At 34.7% G+C, this 19,146-nt stretch overlaps 1 protein-coding gene, 1 long non-coding RNA gene and 2 other non-coding genes across 4 annotated transcripts; 2 read left to right on the top strand and 2 right to left on the bottom strand.

Annotated features, from left to right (window-relative positions):
* Positions 1–4,504: 4,504 nt before the first annotated feature.
* On the bottom strand, positions 4,505–8,360 carry LOC133869666 (uncharacterized). The gene is made up of 3 exons (XR_009900493.1): positions 8,127–8,360; positions 5,789–5,860; positions 4,505–4,734 (listed from the first exon to the last, which is right to left on the bottom strand). It is a non-coding gene; the product is annotated as an uncharacterized LOC133869666 (long non-coding RNA).
* A 4,697-nt stretch (positions 8,361–13,057) lies between these two features.
* Positions 13,058–14,575, bottom strand: LOC133869235 (probable LRR receptor-like serine/threonine-protein kinase At3g47570). The gene is made up of 3 exons (XM_062306190.1): positions 13,822–14,575; positions 13,294–13,651; positions 13,058–13,211 (listed from the first exon to the last, which is right to left on the bottom strand). Exons 1-3 carry the CDS (start codon positions 14,573–14,575, stop codon positions 13,058–13,060), a joined length of 1,266 nt encoding a protein of 421 aa, XP_062162174.1.
* Positions 14,576–16,758: 2,183 nt separating this feature from the next.
* On the top strand, positions 16,759–16,873 carry LOC133869985 (small nucleolar RNA Z278). Its single transcript, XR_009900609.1, has one exon. It is a non-coding gene; the product is annotated as a small nucleolar RNA Z278 (small nucleolar RNA).
* Positions 16,874–16,987: 114 nt separating this feature from the next.
* Positions 16,988–17,102, top strand: LOC133869984 (small nucleolar RNA Z278). The gene has a single exon (XR_009900608.1). It is a non-coding gene; the product is annotated as a small nucleolar RNA Z278 (small nucleolar RNA).
* Positions 17,103–19,146: the final 2,044 nt, after the last annotated feature.

The raw sequence follows: 19,146 nt of genomic DNA, 5'->3' as shown, positions 1-19,146 counted from the left end.
TGAAAATGCACAATTTCAAAATCTAAATTGTGATTTTAAAGGTCAAGTGGCGATTTTACCAAACACTTAAAAATCACATTTTAAAATATCAAATCCAAATGGACATCTTGTTTATTTAAGTATAATTAATTGTATTATATAACTCTCTATTTATAGAGAGAGAAAGAGTGGTGAGCAAGTAATCATAAAACAATAAGAAAATTAAGGAAATAAATATAAATAATATTTCAATATCAACTAAATATCGAATATATGAAAAATATACTATATTTTTCATATATTCTAACACAAAAGACATTCAATGGGGGGGTCTTTGGGCCTCTGACCATCTGCTGGTGTTTCAATGCTCAATGCCTGGTATGGCGTCGGACATTGAGCCGATGATTAGTCCTTGGGTCCTGGCAGGCAGTAAATGCGCTCGGAAGGCTCGACTACCACCTTGATGGGCCAGTCGTTCAGCGAACGAGGTATACTGTAGCTATAGGGCCTGGGGATACCTCGTATCAAAATAAAAATAAAAATAATAAAAAAAAAAAGACATTCAATGGAAATATTATGGGACACGTCAGAAATAGTTTGCGAAGATAATAATGACAACGAAAATCCATGAAACAGAAAATCATGGTACAAAAACGTATAAACCCAATACTAACAGAGCATGTTAATGGCTAAAAAGAGAAAATAATTAAAGAAGAGAGCTAAATATCAAATTTTATTCTCACAAAAACATAAAAAATGCATTGATATTTTTAAAAAACGTCAATATAAATACTCTCACCAAATTTCCACGAGCATCAATGATTGAGCTCCTCATTGATCTCGTTTATTAAACGCTGAGGATGTTACACCTGGCCTTTGTTAGATTTCTCCACCGAACTATTTCTTCTTTTTGAAGACGCTATGAAACCAAATTCACCGAGATTAACACTTTTGAGTTGGTAATGTTGCTCAAATTAAATAAAAGTTAAACATTAAACACTTTGGCTGGCCTAAGAATTAACTAATCCTAATTTAGCTGCCGTGTTTGATCAATCCATTGAAATTCGCTTTTCGATAGTTTTGGTATAAGCCATAGTTGTGACGCTAGCTAGATAATGGCATTGAATTAAGGTTTTTTTGGAGTTTAAACATTTTAAATAACTGCATTCGTATTTACAATCTTAGTTATTGTCAATTTGATCAAAAATTGACTTTAAATTCTATTGGCATTTGAAGGAAAATTTTGGAGTAATAACTCCACATAACCTACGTACCATTCAAACATGATCTAATGTGTAATTAGCAAGAGGAAGAAGACCAATTACAACAACAACCATGTGGTATATTTTAGATGATCTTCATACATAACTTTTATGAGTCCAGCTCTGGCTGTGGGCTGGGTTCTTAAATGGACCAGGCAACTTCTTTTTGTTATATTAGAGGGCCGAAAAGTAAGCCTTCAGATTGTAATTTAAAAGATTTGAGGTACAAGTTTGGATTCATAATAAATTCGAGACATCCATCAGTTTTTGTGTTAAATAGAGAGCATAAATTAATTCTGTCCCTTAAATTTTATTTTAGTTTTTAAAAAAATTGAGATTAGAAAACAAAAAAAAATATATGCATTTTTAAATTGTAGGCAATAGCGTGTTTTTTTGAAAATGCACAATTTCAAAATCTAAATTGTGATTTTAAAGGTCAAGCGGCGATTTTACCAAACACTTAAAAATCACATTTTAAAATATCAAACCCAAATGGACATCTTGTTTATTTAAGTATAATTAATTGTATTATATAACTCTCTATTTATAGAGAGAGAAAGAGTGGTGAGCAAGTAAACATAAAACAATAAGAAAATTAAGGAAATAAATATAAAGAATATTTCAATATCAACTAAATATCGAATATATGAAAAATATACTATATTTTTCATATATTCTAACACAAAAGACATTCAATGGGGGGGGGGGTCTTTGGGCCTCTGACCATCTGCTGGTGTTTCAATGCTCAATGCCTGGTATGGCGTCGGACATTGAGCCGAGGATTAGTCCTTGGGTCCTGGCAGGCAGTAAATGCGCTCGGAAGGCTCGACTACCACCTTGGTGAGCCAGTTGTTCAGCGAACGAGGTACACTATAGCTATAGAGCCTCGGGGATACCTCGTATCAAAAAAAAAAAAAAAAAAAAAAAAAAAGACATTCAATGGAAATATTATGGGACACGTCAGAAATAGTTTGCGAAGATAATAATGACAACGAAAATCCATGAAACAGAAAATCATGGTACAAAAAGGTATAAACCCAATACTAACAGAGCATGTTAATCGCTAAAAAGAGAAAATAATTAAAGAAGAGAGCTAAATATCAAATTTTATTCTCACAAAAAAAAAATGCATTGATATTTTTAAAAGACGTCAATATAAATACTCTCACCAAATTTCCACGAGCATCAACGTTTGAGCCCCTCATTGATCTCGTTTATTAAACGCTGAGGATGGTACACCTAGCCTTTGTTAGATTTCTCCACCGAACTATTTCTTCTTTTTGAAGACGCTATGAAACCAAATTCACCGAGATTAACACTTTTGAGTTGGTAATGTTGCTCAAATTAAATAAAAGTTAAACATTAAACACTTTGGTTGGCCTAAGAATTAACTAATCCTAATTTAGCTGCCGTGTTTGATCAATCCATTGAAATTCACTTTTCCATAGTTTTGGTATAAGCCATAGTTGTGACGCTAGCTAGATAATGGCATTGAATTAAGGTTTTTTTGAAGTTTAAACATTTTAAATAACCGCATTCGCATGTACAATCTTAGTTATTGTCAATTTGATCAAAAATTGACTTTAAATTCTATTGGCATTTGAAGGAAAATTTTGGAGTAATAACTCCACATAACCTACGTACCATTCAAACATGATCTAATGTGTAATTAGCAAGAGGAAGAAGACCAATTACAACAACAACCATGTGGTATATTTTAGATGATCTTCATACGTAACTTTTATGAGTTCGGCTCTGGCTGTGGGCTGGATTCTTAAATGGGTCAGGCCACCACTTCTTTTTGTCATCTTAGAGGGCCGAAAAGGCAAGAAAAGAAAAATCAAATGAGAATTCCCACACTTTTGATTATTTGACTATAAGCCTTAGGCTTTAGATTGTAATTTAAAAGATTTGAGGTACAAGTTTGGATTCATAATAAATTCGAAACATCCATCAGTTTTGGTGTTAAATAAAGAACATAAATTATTGTAAAAATTAATTCTGTCCCCTAAATTTTATTTTAGTTTTATTTTAGTTTTTTTTTTTTTTGGTTTTAAAAGAAAAAAAGTTTAAGGATCACCCAGTTCACTCAAAGTGATGGTCGTTGATGGGCAATCAAAAATTATGGAAGCTTAATCATTTTGCTAGAGAATCAAGGGATCGAAGAGGGTAAAACTTAGTCCTTTCAATTCTCATTTGCTCAAATGACTGAATGCTGACTACCACATTGTGAATCCTTTAGATTTATTAGAAACTTCATCTTTCTTCTAATGAAAAATAATGATTTTAATATATTGTAAGATTCTAGGAAATATATGATTATATGCTGAAATTAACTTGTAACTCAATCTATGAACTTCAAAGGGGACCATTTTATTTTATTATTATTATTTTATTTTTTTTACGAAAAGGATGTAATTTCATTGAGTAACTCTTGGAGTACATTAAGTTTCTATCAAGCGTCCATAAAAAAATGAGGTGGCTTTTAAAATCACCATTTAATCAAAATCATCATTTGATCAATCACACGCCCAATGATAATTTTAAAAGTTGCCTCATTTTTTTATGAACATTTGATGGAAACTTAATATACTTCTAGAATTACTCAATTTCATTAATCCAAAGATACTGCTAGGTCTGCTAAGACAATGCTATGAATAAAGGGTGGACACTCTATCCATACCATGTCGAGCAATTGTAACTCAATCTATGAACTTCGAAGAACATAATTAGTTACATCTTTGAGTGTTGGTTATGTTCGTGGAGCAGAGTATGTTAGCATAGGAAGTAGAGATAGTAATTACAAGTCCCAAATTCATAGAGCAAAAGAGTAGTCTTATTATTTTTTTTTTCTTCATGGATGTGCTCCTTGGTCAAGTTGGGTTAGAAGCATATGCTTAGTTTTCTCAAATAAATAACAGAAAACTCAGGGTGAAGATCCTCCAAGGTTTCAAATTCTATACAAAAAAAATCCCAAACCAATGATGTGACGACCCGTTTTTTTTTTTTTTTTTTTTTTTTTTTTTTTTTTTTTTTTTTTTTTTTTTTTTTTTTACGGTTCATAAACATTAATCCCTTAATATATAAACGGATCTTCACAGTGGCACGACGATGTGTCGCAAAGCCAACATATGTACATACCCCATAATATGTACTTGGTAAATCAGAGTATAACATCTATCAACTATGCAGCGAAAAACATAACCTAATAGCGGATATCCTAACATAAACTTCTATTACAAATAATCATAAACAAAGAGCCATATTAAATCTTTCTGTTTAAGTCTTTCATGAATATAATTACATGACAGAAATGGCTTTACAAGAATAAGTGACACAAATGTCAAAAGCCATAAACCAAACCTATAAACAAGTGGACAACCCGTGGTCCACCAATTACGACTGTTGCGCGTGCTTCAGTCATAACATCCAAAATACCCTTCTACAATGCTATCAACTACGACCGGAATACCTGCAGCCAAAAGAACATCATCTATACGGTTGTGGGAGTTTGCCACATCCGTATAGGTGGAATTATGAGTCCACCGCCTTAGCATACATAAATACACTAAGACCTCAGAGGTATACTATTCACTGAGTTTTCGCAAAGAACCAACTTTTCATTTTTAGTCGTGCGAACACTATAACAGCTACCAATTTTATAAACTTTTGTTTGAAAAACCCTCATAGCTGATATAGCAAACACCGACTAATAGAAAACATTTAAATACTGTGGGCAGCTAGTATTATACGAAAAAGATTCGTTATAGAACACAATGACATTTAAATCATGCAACCATCCGATACCAATATACATAAGTTCTTTTTCTATCAAGACTTTTATGCATACTAATACGTCTAGCAAAACTACAATATACTTTCATAAAAACATCACACAATCCGATACCAATATACATAAGTTCTTTTTCTATCAAGACTCTTATGCATACTAATACGTCTAGCAAAACTACAATATACTTATCATGAAAACATTACACAATTTAAACAATGCTATGCATGCTCATGATAGTCTTTTTGTTCATTATGAGCCTCACGCTCTCTTCTTTATTATGAGCCTCACGCTCTCTTCATTATTATGAGCCTCACGCTCTCTTCATTATTATGAGCGTCACGCTCTCTTCATTATTATGAGCCTCACGCTCTCTTCTTTATTATGAGCCTCACGCTCTCTTCTTTATTATGGGTCTCATGCTTTATGCTTTATGCTTTACAATTCAAACTCTATACTCCTATTCTTTGCAAATCATGCTTTCTTCAACTACCATGAACCAATCAACATGAAATTTCATCATTCTTCTTTGCATAATTAAATCCCAACTACAACACACTTTCAAATACTTCAATCAATTCAAAACCTTTTATTCATGCATCATTTCATAACATCATTGATATTTCAACATAATTGAAACTACTTAAAACATTCAAAGCATACATGTTAACATATCGCCGGTTCAATAGAAAATCATCTATCATTTGCATTTCTATAAAATACGAAAATATATTTTCTCAGTGAGTAGAATACTCACCTTGGCTGCATTGGACTCCAACTCGAACACTACATTGGAGAACCCATTGAAGTCTCCAATCCAGACACTATCCTGCAGACATTGGTATCGTTAAGCTATGCTATTGAACTCTACATTCTTTGACACATAGACTACCCGCGTACTCACACGTCGCATTACCCGCTTCTAAGTCTATCTAAGTATCCTAAACTATTATTAGGTTAACATTGGTTATAGGTTAACACTATATCGCTTATTATCTTTAAGACATGTCTACTATTTTGTTCGCCTATTTATTATTATTAATCCATTATTGGCTTGTTATTTCTTTACTAAGTTAACAATATTTATTTAACCTATTTACATGCATATGCATATGTATACATTTATATATACACATACAACTCTTAACCAAATCCGATAACACATAAATATCATGTGTGTATGAATAAGTGGATTAGTTACTATGTCGCCACATAGTGGATTCATATTATATTTATGTGTTCCTATAAGCTTACTAACTTATACTCATTAACTTATGGTCATTTGGGTAATCTATAACTCTTTGACATTCTTATTAAATTGTTGTCTCATTGGTATAAACCTTAGACTTTAGGTTTGTAACGTTATTTCGTCTATTAACCTTAAACACCATTGTTATTATATTCAATACTTTTATCTTTTATTAGCTACTAACCATCTAGGTAATTTAGATTATAGAACCTAACTCTTGCTTAACATATTAATTATTAGATTGGGTTATAATCACGTATTACAATATATTTATTTATTAAAGCTTGAGACATATACATAAACATTAAAGCTAAGGATTATACTATACTCTTTATTAAACCTATGGGCATAGATGGGTTCTATAATTTATTTTAGCTATCTTCACTTGTTACCCATATAAAGCTCTGTACTTAGTTACTTTGACTCATTCCTCAATTACCGCCAGGATTAGAACCATATTACTTATAACCTCGACCTAATACCATCTCATAATCACCATACCTATAACACTAAAATGAGGAATCCAACTTTAATCGATTCAACAAATTCAAACATTCTCATCAATACTTACTTCTTTCTCAAGTGAGAATAATCTCGTATCTTCAACCAAAATATCATAACACCAATCCTCCACAATCATAATACCAAAATATCATCACAACAACAATCAACAATCATAACCTAATTCAACTTCATAATTAGTATACCCTCTCAACCATAATAATGAGCTCAACCTAACAACCATGGTACCAATTCATCATCATCAACTAATTCAAAACCCAACCATCACCTATACATCCAAATTCCACCACAACTCATACTATGCCATACAACCATCCATACCAACCATAATTTATAACTATCAAAAATACCCCCAATCTAACTCACACAATCAATTACAACTTCAACCAACCAAACACACCATGTAATTAACACCACCATTCGGCCACAGAAATTAAAAGTTACCACATTAACCCAAAACACCAATAAATCAATTACATCATTAAACTCGATCCTTAACAATCAAACACTATCCAACATCATCAAGTTACCAACCCCAAAAACCAGATTTGATTTCAATTAAAACACTCATCAAAATTAGCTCATACATCCTCTAAAACTCAAAATATCAATCACCAACCTAAGCCCTAAAGTACATCATCAAATACATCAAGATTTTCTTCCACATCAAACCGCCCAAAATTCCATCATTCATCTAACGAATTCCTTTCCAAACTGAACTCAATCCAACCAAACATTCTACAGTCAATAATGGAGCATTAATCATGAATTAACACAATTATCCCTAATTTACAAACACAAACCAGATTTGACTTTCACCAAAACATCCATCAACACTCAATGGAAATCAAATAACCAAAACATCATAAATCAACTCAATCAACCATATCAACCTTAGAACCACAATAACCTTAATCCCTAGCAAGCAAAGCCCCAAAAATACACAATAAGCCCATTCAAAATTCCCATAACCTAAACTAAAATCATCAATCAAATTTACAAATCCACACCAAATTTTGATTCCACCAAGAACAACATTATTTAGGCCTAAATAAAATCCAACAGCTTCTTTTAGAACATCAAACACTATCTAACATTATCAAAACTGAAACCCCTAAAAGGAAGTGCTACACGGCCATCCATTCCAACAAATCATGATCAAACCCTAAGTTTTCATCTCAAACCAAAACCCAATCAAAATCCTCAATTTTCTTCCTAAAGAAAACTCAATCAAGACCCAAATCAAAATTCATTTTGTTATAACAAAATCCCTAAAATACCCATATGGTAGTCAAACCAAAAAGCTAGAGGAAGAGGATTTTACCTCAAGAAGCCCATGGCCGGAGTCTACTTCTTCTTCAACTTTGCATCGTGACTCTCTCTCTCTCTCAGCTGGATCATCACGGGTCCTCTCATTTTCTGCAACTAAGGGAGGAAATGGGAGAAAAAAGAGAAGAGAAAAGAAAAGAAAGAGGGAGAGGGGCTGCGTGGAAAAGAGAGAGGAGAGTGAGAAAAGAAAAGGAAAAAGAAAAGAAGAGGAAAAGAGTGAGTGGTGCGTGCATGTGAGGGAGAGAAAAGGGGAAAAGAGAAAAAGAAGGAGAAAAGGAAGAGAGAGAAGAAGTGGGACACTTGTCCTATTGAGAGTGGTTGGGAGGAGATAATGTTATCTCCTCCTAGCCAACCATGTGTTGACACGTGGCAAGGGGAATCTCCTTTTATTTTAAAACCCCAACTTTTATTAATCACATCTAGACCCCCATTATATTAAAATCATATCTTTTAACAACTAACATTTAACCCCGCGTTTAACTATATTTTTACCTATACAAATAATTATTTATTCTCTAGAATCCATCATTATTATTTCCTAAAGACCCGTTAGTAGTATTTTATTATTCTATTTTTTTCATTATTCATCTTAGACTTATTTTATTTTCATAATATTAATATCGTCGTCTAGAATTTAATTATTAGCCCCATCCATTTAATAAATACAATTTATTAATTATTAAACTCCCTATTTATTTTCTTGGTCTTTACAAATGATCCTCCAAGGTTTGAAGTGAATAAGAAGGAAAAGATGAGAGCTCAGGCTATCCCATACTTATTTACAAATGATGTTATTGCAAAAAGTTGAGAGTTTAGAATTTAGCACCCTTCCTCCCCCACACAACATTGGGGCAATATTTACATACAATGATAATTAGCACCAAAAGTGCAATGTCACAATTGCTATCATTTTTGTGTCCCAAGAGCAAAACTAATGACTTTGTTTCCTTCAAAACTTTGTGACTACCTTAGAATAACCATTGGTACTAATTATAGGTCACTACAATCATTAGTTGTACTAGTTATAAATGTTACTATTATTATCTTCTTCTTCTTCTTTTCCAAGCAAATGTTACTATTATTATCTATCATAGCAAAGCAATGTCTATAAACAAATCCCTTTAGGGGAGTCCCAAGACTGTTATATTATTTTAAAAACACAAACATGAAAGAGCTATAGACAAGTTTGATGCTTTCATACTAGCTTCTTTCAGTATCCTATAGAAACTGCAATTTGATATTCTTGAGTGTGATTGAAATATTTTTTGCATCAACCCTCTATTCAGGAAACTCTGCACAACACTGCAATGCCAATCACATTACAGATGATATGCAATCCAATGTAGAAGCACAATCCCTTTCGGTTTTCAACAAATTGGCATCAACCACTTTAGTTATTGAAAGGGGTGATGATTCCTCTACCCAACGCTTTAAGCTGATTTCTCCCGCAAACATGTCATCTGTAGGTTTCCTTCTTATAAAAGTTTCCATAAGCAAAATACCATAACTATACACATCGCCTCTTGTAGAAACTAGTCCTTCGGATCCATACTCTATATGTGTACATAAAAAATTATCATGAGTAAATAATTATATATTCAAAAGATATATAATGCTAAAAGCAAGATTCTACCAAAAAGCTATAGTTATCAGTGTATGCATGATTAGTATGATAGACATGTATGTTTCGGTTGTAGGCTAAAACCATTACCTGGTGCCATATATCCAATAGTAGCGAGAGTCATGGTCCGCATCATAGAATCTCCATCACCTAACAGATTAGCAATGCCAAAATCATCAGCATGTGCGACCATGTCTTCATCTAACAATATATTGTTGGGCTTCAAATCACAATGAACAATAGGTGTTGAATAACCATAATGAAGGTATTCCACTGTTGATGCGACATCGATCATTATATTTAGTCTTTGTAAGATACTCAAACATCGGTCTTGAAAATACAACCACTTCCCTAGGTTCCCATTAGGCATGTATTCCAATACAAAAGCTTTGAAGTTGATGTTACTACAAGTGTTGACGATTTTGGCAAGATTCTGATGACGAATATTGCGTAGTATCTCACACTCTGTATCAAAACTCTTTAATGCCCCTTCTACTACCATGATGAAAACTTTTATTGCAACAATCATTATGTTGGTACAGTTTCTGGTATGGTATGAATCTGCACGTTCTCTTGATGTTCTTTACGCTTCTTAATAAATCTGCAAAACAACAAAACTAGGGACCCTTCCGGGGATCTTGCTCCGATGCCTAAGTTAGCTTCTATGCATAAAAACCGAGTCCTCATTTATACCTGGTGTATGGGCCTATTTATATGCAAAGAGGTGGAGTCAAACCTGGATTAGGACTCCTGCTCCTTGTTGATCTAGAACTGCTGTTAGAGTTCTAATTGGACTTTAATCCTTTACTAGACTTCTAATTTGATATCTTCTTAGACTTCTGATCTGATAATTCTTCTTATTTGATTGGACCACGAGTCCTATCCCAATTCTCTGATTTATCTGAAGTAATTGCTAAATGTTTATCTCCTCCTTGGATTGGGTTGAGTGGAATTTATCCCCAACAGTTACCCCCCAATTCCCTTATCCAAAGCTTGCTTGAATAATGAGAATTCCATGTCTAAGGAGACCCGAGCTTTGTCTCCTTTTGAAAACCTGCTAACCTGCAAAACCTTAGGGTTAAATCTTACCCCCCCCCCCCATTACCTTCGTTGTTTTCCTTAGGGTTTTCTCCCTGTCACTTGGAATGGCTAACTCCTGAAAAACCTGCAAAACCCGAGGGTTAAATCCGACCCCCTGGTTCTCTTTATTTCTTTCTCTCGGTTAGGACTGATCCAAGAGTTTTCTCCTTGGACTCGGCTAGGACTGATCCGAGAGTTTTCTTCTTGCACTCGGCTAGGACTGATCCAAGACTCTCGGCTAGGACTGATCCCAGACTTTTTCTCTTGGACTCGGCTAGGACTGATCCGAGACTCTCGGGTAGGATTGATCCGAGACTCTCGGCAAGGACTAATCCTAGAGTTTTCTTCTTGGACTCGGGTAGGACTGATCCGAGATTCTCAGCTAGGACTGATTCGAGAGTTTTCCTTCTTGGACTCGGCTAGGACTGATTCGAGACTCTCAGCTAGGACTGATCTGAGAGTTTTGTTCTTACACTTGGCTAGGACTGATCCGAGACTCTCGGCTATGACTGATCCGAGAGTTTTCTTCTTGGACTCGGCTAGGACTAATCTGAGACTCTCAGCTAGGACTGATCCGAGAGTTTTCTTCTTGGACTCGGGTAGGACTGATCCGAGAGTTTTCCTTCTTAGACTCGGCTAGGACTGATCCAAGAGTTTTCTTCTTGGACTCGGCTAGGACTGATCCGAGAGTTTTCTTCTTGGACTCGGCTAGGACTGATCCGAGACTCTCGGCTAGGACTGATCCAAAAGTTTTTCTTCTTGCTCTCGACTAGGATTGATCCGAGAGACTTTCTTCTTGTTCTCAGCTAGGACTGATCCGAGAGGGTTTGCCTTACTCTCAGCTAGGACTGATCAGAGAAGCTTCTCTTCTTTTTATGTCATCTCGAGGATCATTCTCCTGATGCCTCTCGTCTAGCTGAGGACAGTCTCAAAGATAGTAATCCTGTGGCTGCTGATCTCGGGGCTGATAGTCTCGATGATTTCGAGGCCTGTTATTTCCTGGTTGGTTCCATTGCTCTCCCAAGAACCTAACCAGCTTGCCATTCTTTATGAATTCTTCTATTACAACCTTAGGTTTACGCACCCCTTGGTGTAATGACCTACTTGTTTATGAAAATCACAATACTTGCCTGTATTCCTCTAAGGAGGATTACCTGGTATCTTTTGTGGTTCCCGAAACGCCGAATCTCTTTGATCTCCATAAGGACTTCTGATATCTCGGCATTGAGAGGTGTAAAGTTGTAATTTTTGAACTTCTTTACCTGCCTCTGCTCTTCCCCATCAGCTGTTCTGAATTCTTTCCTTTTCTTTTCCGGGGCTATCTCTTGGGGTAGCCTAGAACTAGCCATAGCCTTCAGCGTCTCTTCCTAATTGATGAATTCTTCTACCTTATGCTCATCCCTGTTCATCTCGGGATTGGGCTGTCTCGGCCTTATACACAACAATTCTGCATTTAAGGCTTTAATCTGAGCTTCTAACACTGTTATGCGATCTTGGTCTCCACCGGGCAGTGGAGGCTGTAGATGATTCTGAATAACCGGTTCCAGTGGGGCTCTGGGCTGTTGGTTGGTCTGGCTTCCAGAACTCGTGTTCATCACCATGCTGGATCTTCTTTTTCTTTTATGAGGAACGAATAATCATTTCCCACAGACGGCACCAAACTGTTGGTACAGTTTCCGGTATGGTGTGAATCTGCACATTCTCCTGATGTTCTTTACGCTTCTTAATAAATCTGCAAAACAACAAAAACTAGGGACCCTTCCGGGGATCTTGCTCCGATGCCTAAGTTAGCTTCTGTGCATAAAAACCGAGTCCTCATTTATACCTGGGGTATGGGCCTATTTATAGGCAAAGAGGTGGAGTCAAACCTAGATTAGGAATCCTGCTCCTTGTTGATCTAGAACTGCTGTTAGAGTTCTAATTGGAGTTTAATCCTTTACTAGACTTCTAATTTGATATCTTCTTAGACTTTTAATCTGATCATTCTTCTTATTTGATATCTTCTTAGACTTTTAATCTGATCATTCTTCTTATTTGATATCTTCTTAGACTTTTAATTTGATCATTCTTCTTATTTGATTGAACCATGAGCCCTATCCCAATTCTTTGATTTATCTGAAGTAATTGCTAAATGTTTATCTCCTCCTTGGATCTGGTTGAGTGGAATGTATCCCTAACACATTCCATCAAGGAGTGTCCCATGGTATACTGATCCAAAGCTCCCTTCACCAAGTAAGTTGTTTGAACTGAACCCTTCTGTCGCTTGTAAAAGTTCTTGTTGAGAATTTCTTCTCCATGTGACTATTGGTAATGAGTTTCCCTCCACTAGAATTTTCACATTCCTTTTTCTGCATCTTGTCCAAAATAACACAAGAGCAACTACAAGCATTGTTAACACAATCGATGGTAATACATACTTTAGTATATGTGCTGCTGTGGTATTTTTTTGGTCGAGGAACACCTGTTTCGAGAACCACAAAGTCTATCATTTGACATAAATGATGCAGCGGAAAAGTTCACAAATGGTCCTTTTACAGGAATTTTCCCTTGTAGTCTATTGAAAGAGATATTTAGATATTTAAGTTGCGAAACTGCTCGTAAGGACTTTGGAATCTCACTGGATAAATTGTTTCTGGAAAAGTCCAAGAATTCCAAACTTACCAATTCGCCAAAAGATTCAGGAATTGAGCCTTCTAATCGATTATCCTCCAATGAGAGATTAGCTAAATCTTTGAGGCCACCAATTGTTGTTGGGATACCACCAGATAGTTCATTTCTTGATAACTCTAATACTCTCAAGACCTTCAAATTTTCAATCTCTAATGAGAGAGAGCCATTTAGAGAATTTGATGACAGGTAAACCACTAAGATATATGTAAGGCTCCACAAGCTCATTGGAATCATAGAAGTTAATCGATTAGAGTCAAAGTAAAGATATCTTAGAGAAGTCATATTATGCATATGGGAATGTCTCCAAAAGGCTCATTACCGCGTAAAAACAATTCAAACAAGTTCCCTAAATGGCAAAGATCAGATGGGATGACACCGTCTAGTCTATTATTATAAAGCCTCAAACCTTGAAGCTTGTGCAATCTTCCCAATGTAGCTGGAATTGGTCCAGTCAATTCATTGTTCAGTAACTCCAAAGGGATCAAGTTGCTTAAATTGCCAATATCTCTAGGAATGTTGCCCTTAATATTGCAATTATCCATGTGAAGTTCTTGAGGTGAAGTAGAGAGATTTCCAATGGAACTCTGAAGTACGCCATTTAGTTGATTATTTGACAAATCTAAAGTTGTTAAATATGCCAAATTTGACAAAGAAGAGAAAAGGTTGAATTTTGGAGTGGAAGATCCAAGGGTCAAATTATTTACTAATAGGGTGAGCCACTCCAGGAGCCTTAAATTACCAAGTGATTTAGGAATTAAGCCCCATAATGAGTTGTCACCCAGATCTAGTTCAGTGAATTGTGATGCATTGGAGATAGAGCTTGGTATTGTTCCACTTAGTTTGTTTCCTTCAAGATAAAGGCCATAAAGATTTGGAAGTAAGATGCCTACATTTGATGGAAGATGGCCTAAGAGGTTATTGTAAGCCATATCAATATCTGTTATTGTTGAGATATTAAAGATCTCAAATGGAATTGGAGCAGTAAAGTTGTTCAAACGGATAACTAATAACTCAAGGTATTGGAGATTACCAATTTCACTTGGTATTGCACCTGCCACAATATGAACGACCATGCATTATTATTCAAAAGAAAAAAAAAATTATGTGCCTTATAATTATCATACATACAAGTGTGCATATGTCTAATAAACAATCCAAATCTTCAAAGAACAAATGTCTAATAAGCAGATCGCAACAACCAAAAATTAAATAGGCAAAAGAGATGGTGGTTTTTGTAAAAACAGGGTGTAGTGAATGAGGAATTTGCATCAAACAAAATATATATTTCTAGAAGGGATTAGTAAATGTAATTTTTTGCTAACTAATTTTACTAGCAATGGTTTGTGGTTGAAACTTTCAGCTTTTCAGTTCAAGACACATAGGGAATTAATTATATTTGGGAATAATAACATTATGACTATGAGTTTTTTTATGAGAAAAAGGAAAGTAATGGAGAGAATCAAATTATTAATTATGACATATTCTACTTATGCTCCGTTTGTTTCGGCGTAAAATGATTTCCGGAAAATGATTTCGGTATTTTACGGTATTTGGTAGGGGTGAAAATAACGGTCAACGAAAACCATTTTCAGTTTGACCGTAAAACCTTCTTTAATTTTTGGAAAACGATTTACGGTTTTTAAAACCGTAAATCATTTTCCAAAATTATATTCTTCGTCCTTACACGCACGTTTGATATCTGACTGTCCGAATCCGACAATAGTCGGTCGTTCGAAAATAGGTAGCACCGGAATCCGGCATCATCAAGTCACTGGAATAATGCCGGCGTCGGAATCCGACCACCAGGATACTGCCGGCCGCCGGAATACCGCCGGAATCCGGCGACATTCGGCAACCTCACCGAATGCCGGCGGAATCTGGCCGGAATCCGGCCGTGGACAGAAATCGGCCGGAATCCGGCCTGATTTGACCGGATCCGGACACTGATCTGGCCGGATTTGGCCAAAATGGCCGGAATCCGGCCTGATCCGGCCGGATTGGGCCAAATGGCCGAAATCTGGCCTGATCTGACCGGGTCCGGCCACTGATTCTGCCGAGATCCGGCCAAAATGACCGGATCCGGCCGGATCTGACCGGGCCCGGAAGTATCCTGCCGGAATCTGGCAATTTTGGCCGGATCCGGCCAAACATGCTTGCCAGATTCCGGCGACAGTTGCATTTTCACTTTTCGTAATTTTTTCGTGCGAACCAAACGCCGAAAAATATTTTTGAGAAAATAATTTCTTTTGAAATTAATTTCGTCGAAAATATTTTACGACGGAAACCATTTTACGTCGAAATAAACAGAGCATTAATTTTTAAGGGAAAGTTATTTATTTATGCTCACAACTTTTGGACTAAAAATTTCTACTTTTTCATGCTAACCGTAAGCGCTAATCAATCGAATTTCAGACCTCAATTTATCTTTACATTATTGTGTTGCATAGTCAAATAAATACATTTTAGCGAGTTTATGTGCTAATAGTGAGTTCATTGTGCGGGACTATAACGGCCAGGTTCATGCAGTTGCTAGTTTTTCGCTGGAAGCAAGGGTGAACCCGGTGGTTGCAGAAGCATTTGTAGCCTTGAGAGCTACTGCGTTTTGCCACAACAGGGGTCTGGTCAAGATCATCTTATCAAAATGAGACTCATTATAGGTAGTCAATGCTCTCAATAGACCCGGACAGAATTGGAGTATGCATGGACAAATAAGAGTTTCCAACTCTGATTATTTAGAGTTTTCACGCTCTAGTTGTTTCGAGTTTCTGAATTACATTTTTCTCCATTAAAATATTACCACATTTGCATTTATACCCTTAAACTACTACTCACTGCAACTCGCTCTTCTAAACTACCACTTTGTTACGAGTAGGACCCTAAGTCAGATTCGGGCATAAAAATTGACGGAATCCACGACACGTGACAGTGAAGCATTTTTGAGTGACAAATCTACTCTGAATTGAAATGCACCATTTACAATTACCTAAAAAATCACCAAAAAAAGAAAAAAGAAAAGGTAAAGACTTTATTTTTGGTTTCTCTTCTCTCGATCATTTCATCTCCTACAATTTCACAATGGTTGACACTAGCAAGGAAGGGTTGACCGCTCAGCAGAGGGGATTATTGGTTGATCCAGGGAGTGGCTGCACCACCCCTGTTGTGGAGGCAACCCCTTTGTTTTTGTTAAGAAAAAAACAACATAGTATGTTTAGTATTTTGTCATGTTATTTCATATTTTGGTGGCTAATTAGTAGAAGTCAATGATGATTTGTCCAGGGTTTGAGATTAGTTAGTTTCAAGACCCTGTCTTCAGAGAGAACCTCATTGAGGCTGTTAAATCATAATACGAACTTACTGGACCATTCTGAGATTTTTTTTTTTTTTTTTTTTTTTTGTTCTGTTCTCAATGAATGTGTTGTGCTTTTGTTTTTCAATCTTGGTTCAAATTGTATTTCATGGTTTTGGTGATGATGCTTTAAAATGCTGTTAATGATTCAATCCAACTTGTTTGAGGTGCTGTGGAGCCAAGCCCTTGCTTAGCAGGGGGAACCTACTTGGGGAAGCAGCATATCGAATGAAATTAATGGATTTTCATTTAACTGAAGCAATAATTATGTGAAATTAATAGTTTCTTTTATAGGGAATGAAGTGGTGTTCTATTTGCTACCCTACTTATTGTGTTTGATTTGTGACCATAACTTGTTTTTTAGTGCTAGTTGAAAATTTGATTCTTGTAGTAATAGTGTTTGGTTGGCTTTTGATTTGATATTGTTTAGATTGTTGTTTCAAGTTTGATATGGGTGAGTTGCATTTAGCTTGATGAAGTTGATTGGAACTCCACGATAGATCCTGAATTGTTGTTGGACTTGGAACGGGAACCCGAGTCCCATAGTGATGGAGATAAAGATGAGAACGTTGTGATTCTTGGTGATCCCCTTTCCTTGAACCAGTCTGTTCCTTGCACAGGATGGGGGAAGATGCTGAAGAGGACTACTTTAGAAAAATGATAGATTTAACAAAACGGTTGTTGAAAAATATAATTGTTAAAAAAAAAAATGACTGTTTGAGAAAAAAATGACCGTTGAAAATTTTGCATTAGAAAAATAACCGTTTTAATAAAACAACTGTCAACAAATATGACCGAATATAACCGTTTGAAAAAAAGGACAGTAAAAAAATTTGTGATAAAAAAAAAAGGGAATAAAGAAAAAATATAGAGTTAAGAATAGATAATTAGATGTATGGTGTCTTTTAAAACCTATTAGTTAAACTAGATAAAGTAGGTTTTGTTAGGTATTTTAGATTGGAAGTATGGTGCCTTTTTTCCTTTTTTCTTTTCATTTTTTTTTCCTTTTTTTTCGAATTCTTTTGAAACATTTTTAGGATTATTTTTGTGTTTTTGTTGGCTTTAGGGAACATTGGCATTTTTTAGTAGTTTAGATGGGACATTGACACAATTGGTAGTTTGTAAGATACATTGACAATAGAGTAGTAATTTGAGGGGAGTTATGTATATTTTTCCAAAAAATAAAAAGGGTAAAGTTTGTTAAATTACCAATTGTTCTAAAAACTTAAACTTATAGGAAGAGGTAAATTTAATCGTTTAATCAATATATTAACTCTCCCCCTCACATGTAATATTTAATTGAGTCAATGTACCCCACAATAACAAAAATACCCTTCATAAAATAATAAAAATTGTTAAAAACATAACAAAAAAATATATATTTTATTTTAATAAAAAACCAAAAAATAATTTTTTGATTTTGATTTCAGTTTGGGACACTCCTTGAATTTTCATCTTTCTCATTTTTCTTTTTCTTTTTTTTTTCAATCTTCTTTCTTCTTTTTTTTTTTTTTTTTTTTTTTTTTTTTTTTTTTTTTTTTTTTTTTTTTCGAATTTACTGAACCCTTTTTAGGATTATTTTTGTGTTTTTGTTGGCTTTAGGGGGACATTGACATTTTTTGATAGTTTAGGGAGGACATTGATACAATTGGTAGTTAAGGAGACACATTGACAATAGAGTGATAGTTTGAGGGAAGTATGTGTATTTTTTTCAAAAAAAAAAAAAATGTAAAGTTTGTTAAATTACCAATTGTGCGAAAAGCTTAAGTTTATAGGAATAGGTAAATTTAATTACTTAATTAATACATTAACAATTTCCCTCACATGTAATTTTTAATTGAAATGAGAGGTAAATGATGGAGTCTAAATTCGAACTCAAGACATTTGGCTTTGATACCATGTTAAATCATAACTTGTCTTAAAAGCTTAAACTTATAGGAAGAGGTAAATTTAGTCACTTAATCAATACTTTAACAAAGTTTACATATCCTCCTCAAACTACTACATAATAGACAATATCTCTCTCAAATTTTTAATTTAGAGACAATGTCAACCCAAAACTACCAAAAATTGTCAATGTTCCATCAATGGCAAAAATACCCTTAATAAAATAAAAATAATAATAATAATAATTAAAAAAAAAAATACATAAAAACCAAGAGTGGCCAAATTTAAAAATTAAAAGAAAAATTAAAAAGCTTTTTTTTTTTTTTCTAAAAAAAAATATTTTTTTTTAAAGAAATTTTCATTTTTTTAAAAAAAAAAAAAAAAAAAAAACTTACAAACTTCTTCTTCTTT

The sequence above is a fragment of the Alnus glutinosa genome, chromosome 5 (assembly GCF_958979055.1).
Source record: "Alnus glutinosa chromosome 5, dhAlnGlut1.1, whole genome shotgun sequence".
In the NCBI taxonomy this organism is placed as follows: Eukaryota; Viridiplantae; Streptophyta; class Magnoliopsida; order Fagales; family Betulaceae; genus Alnus; species Alnus glutinosa.
The sequence above is the reverse complement of the archived record's forward strand: the minus strand, read 5'-3'. Positions and strand labels throughout refer to the sequence as shown.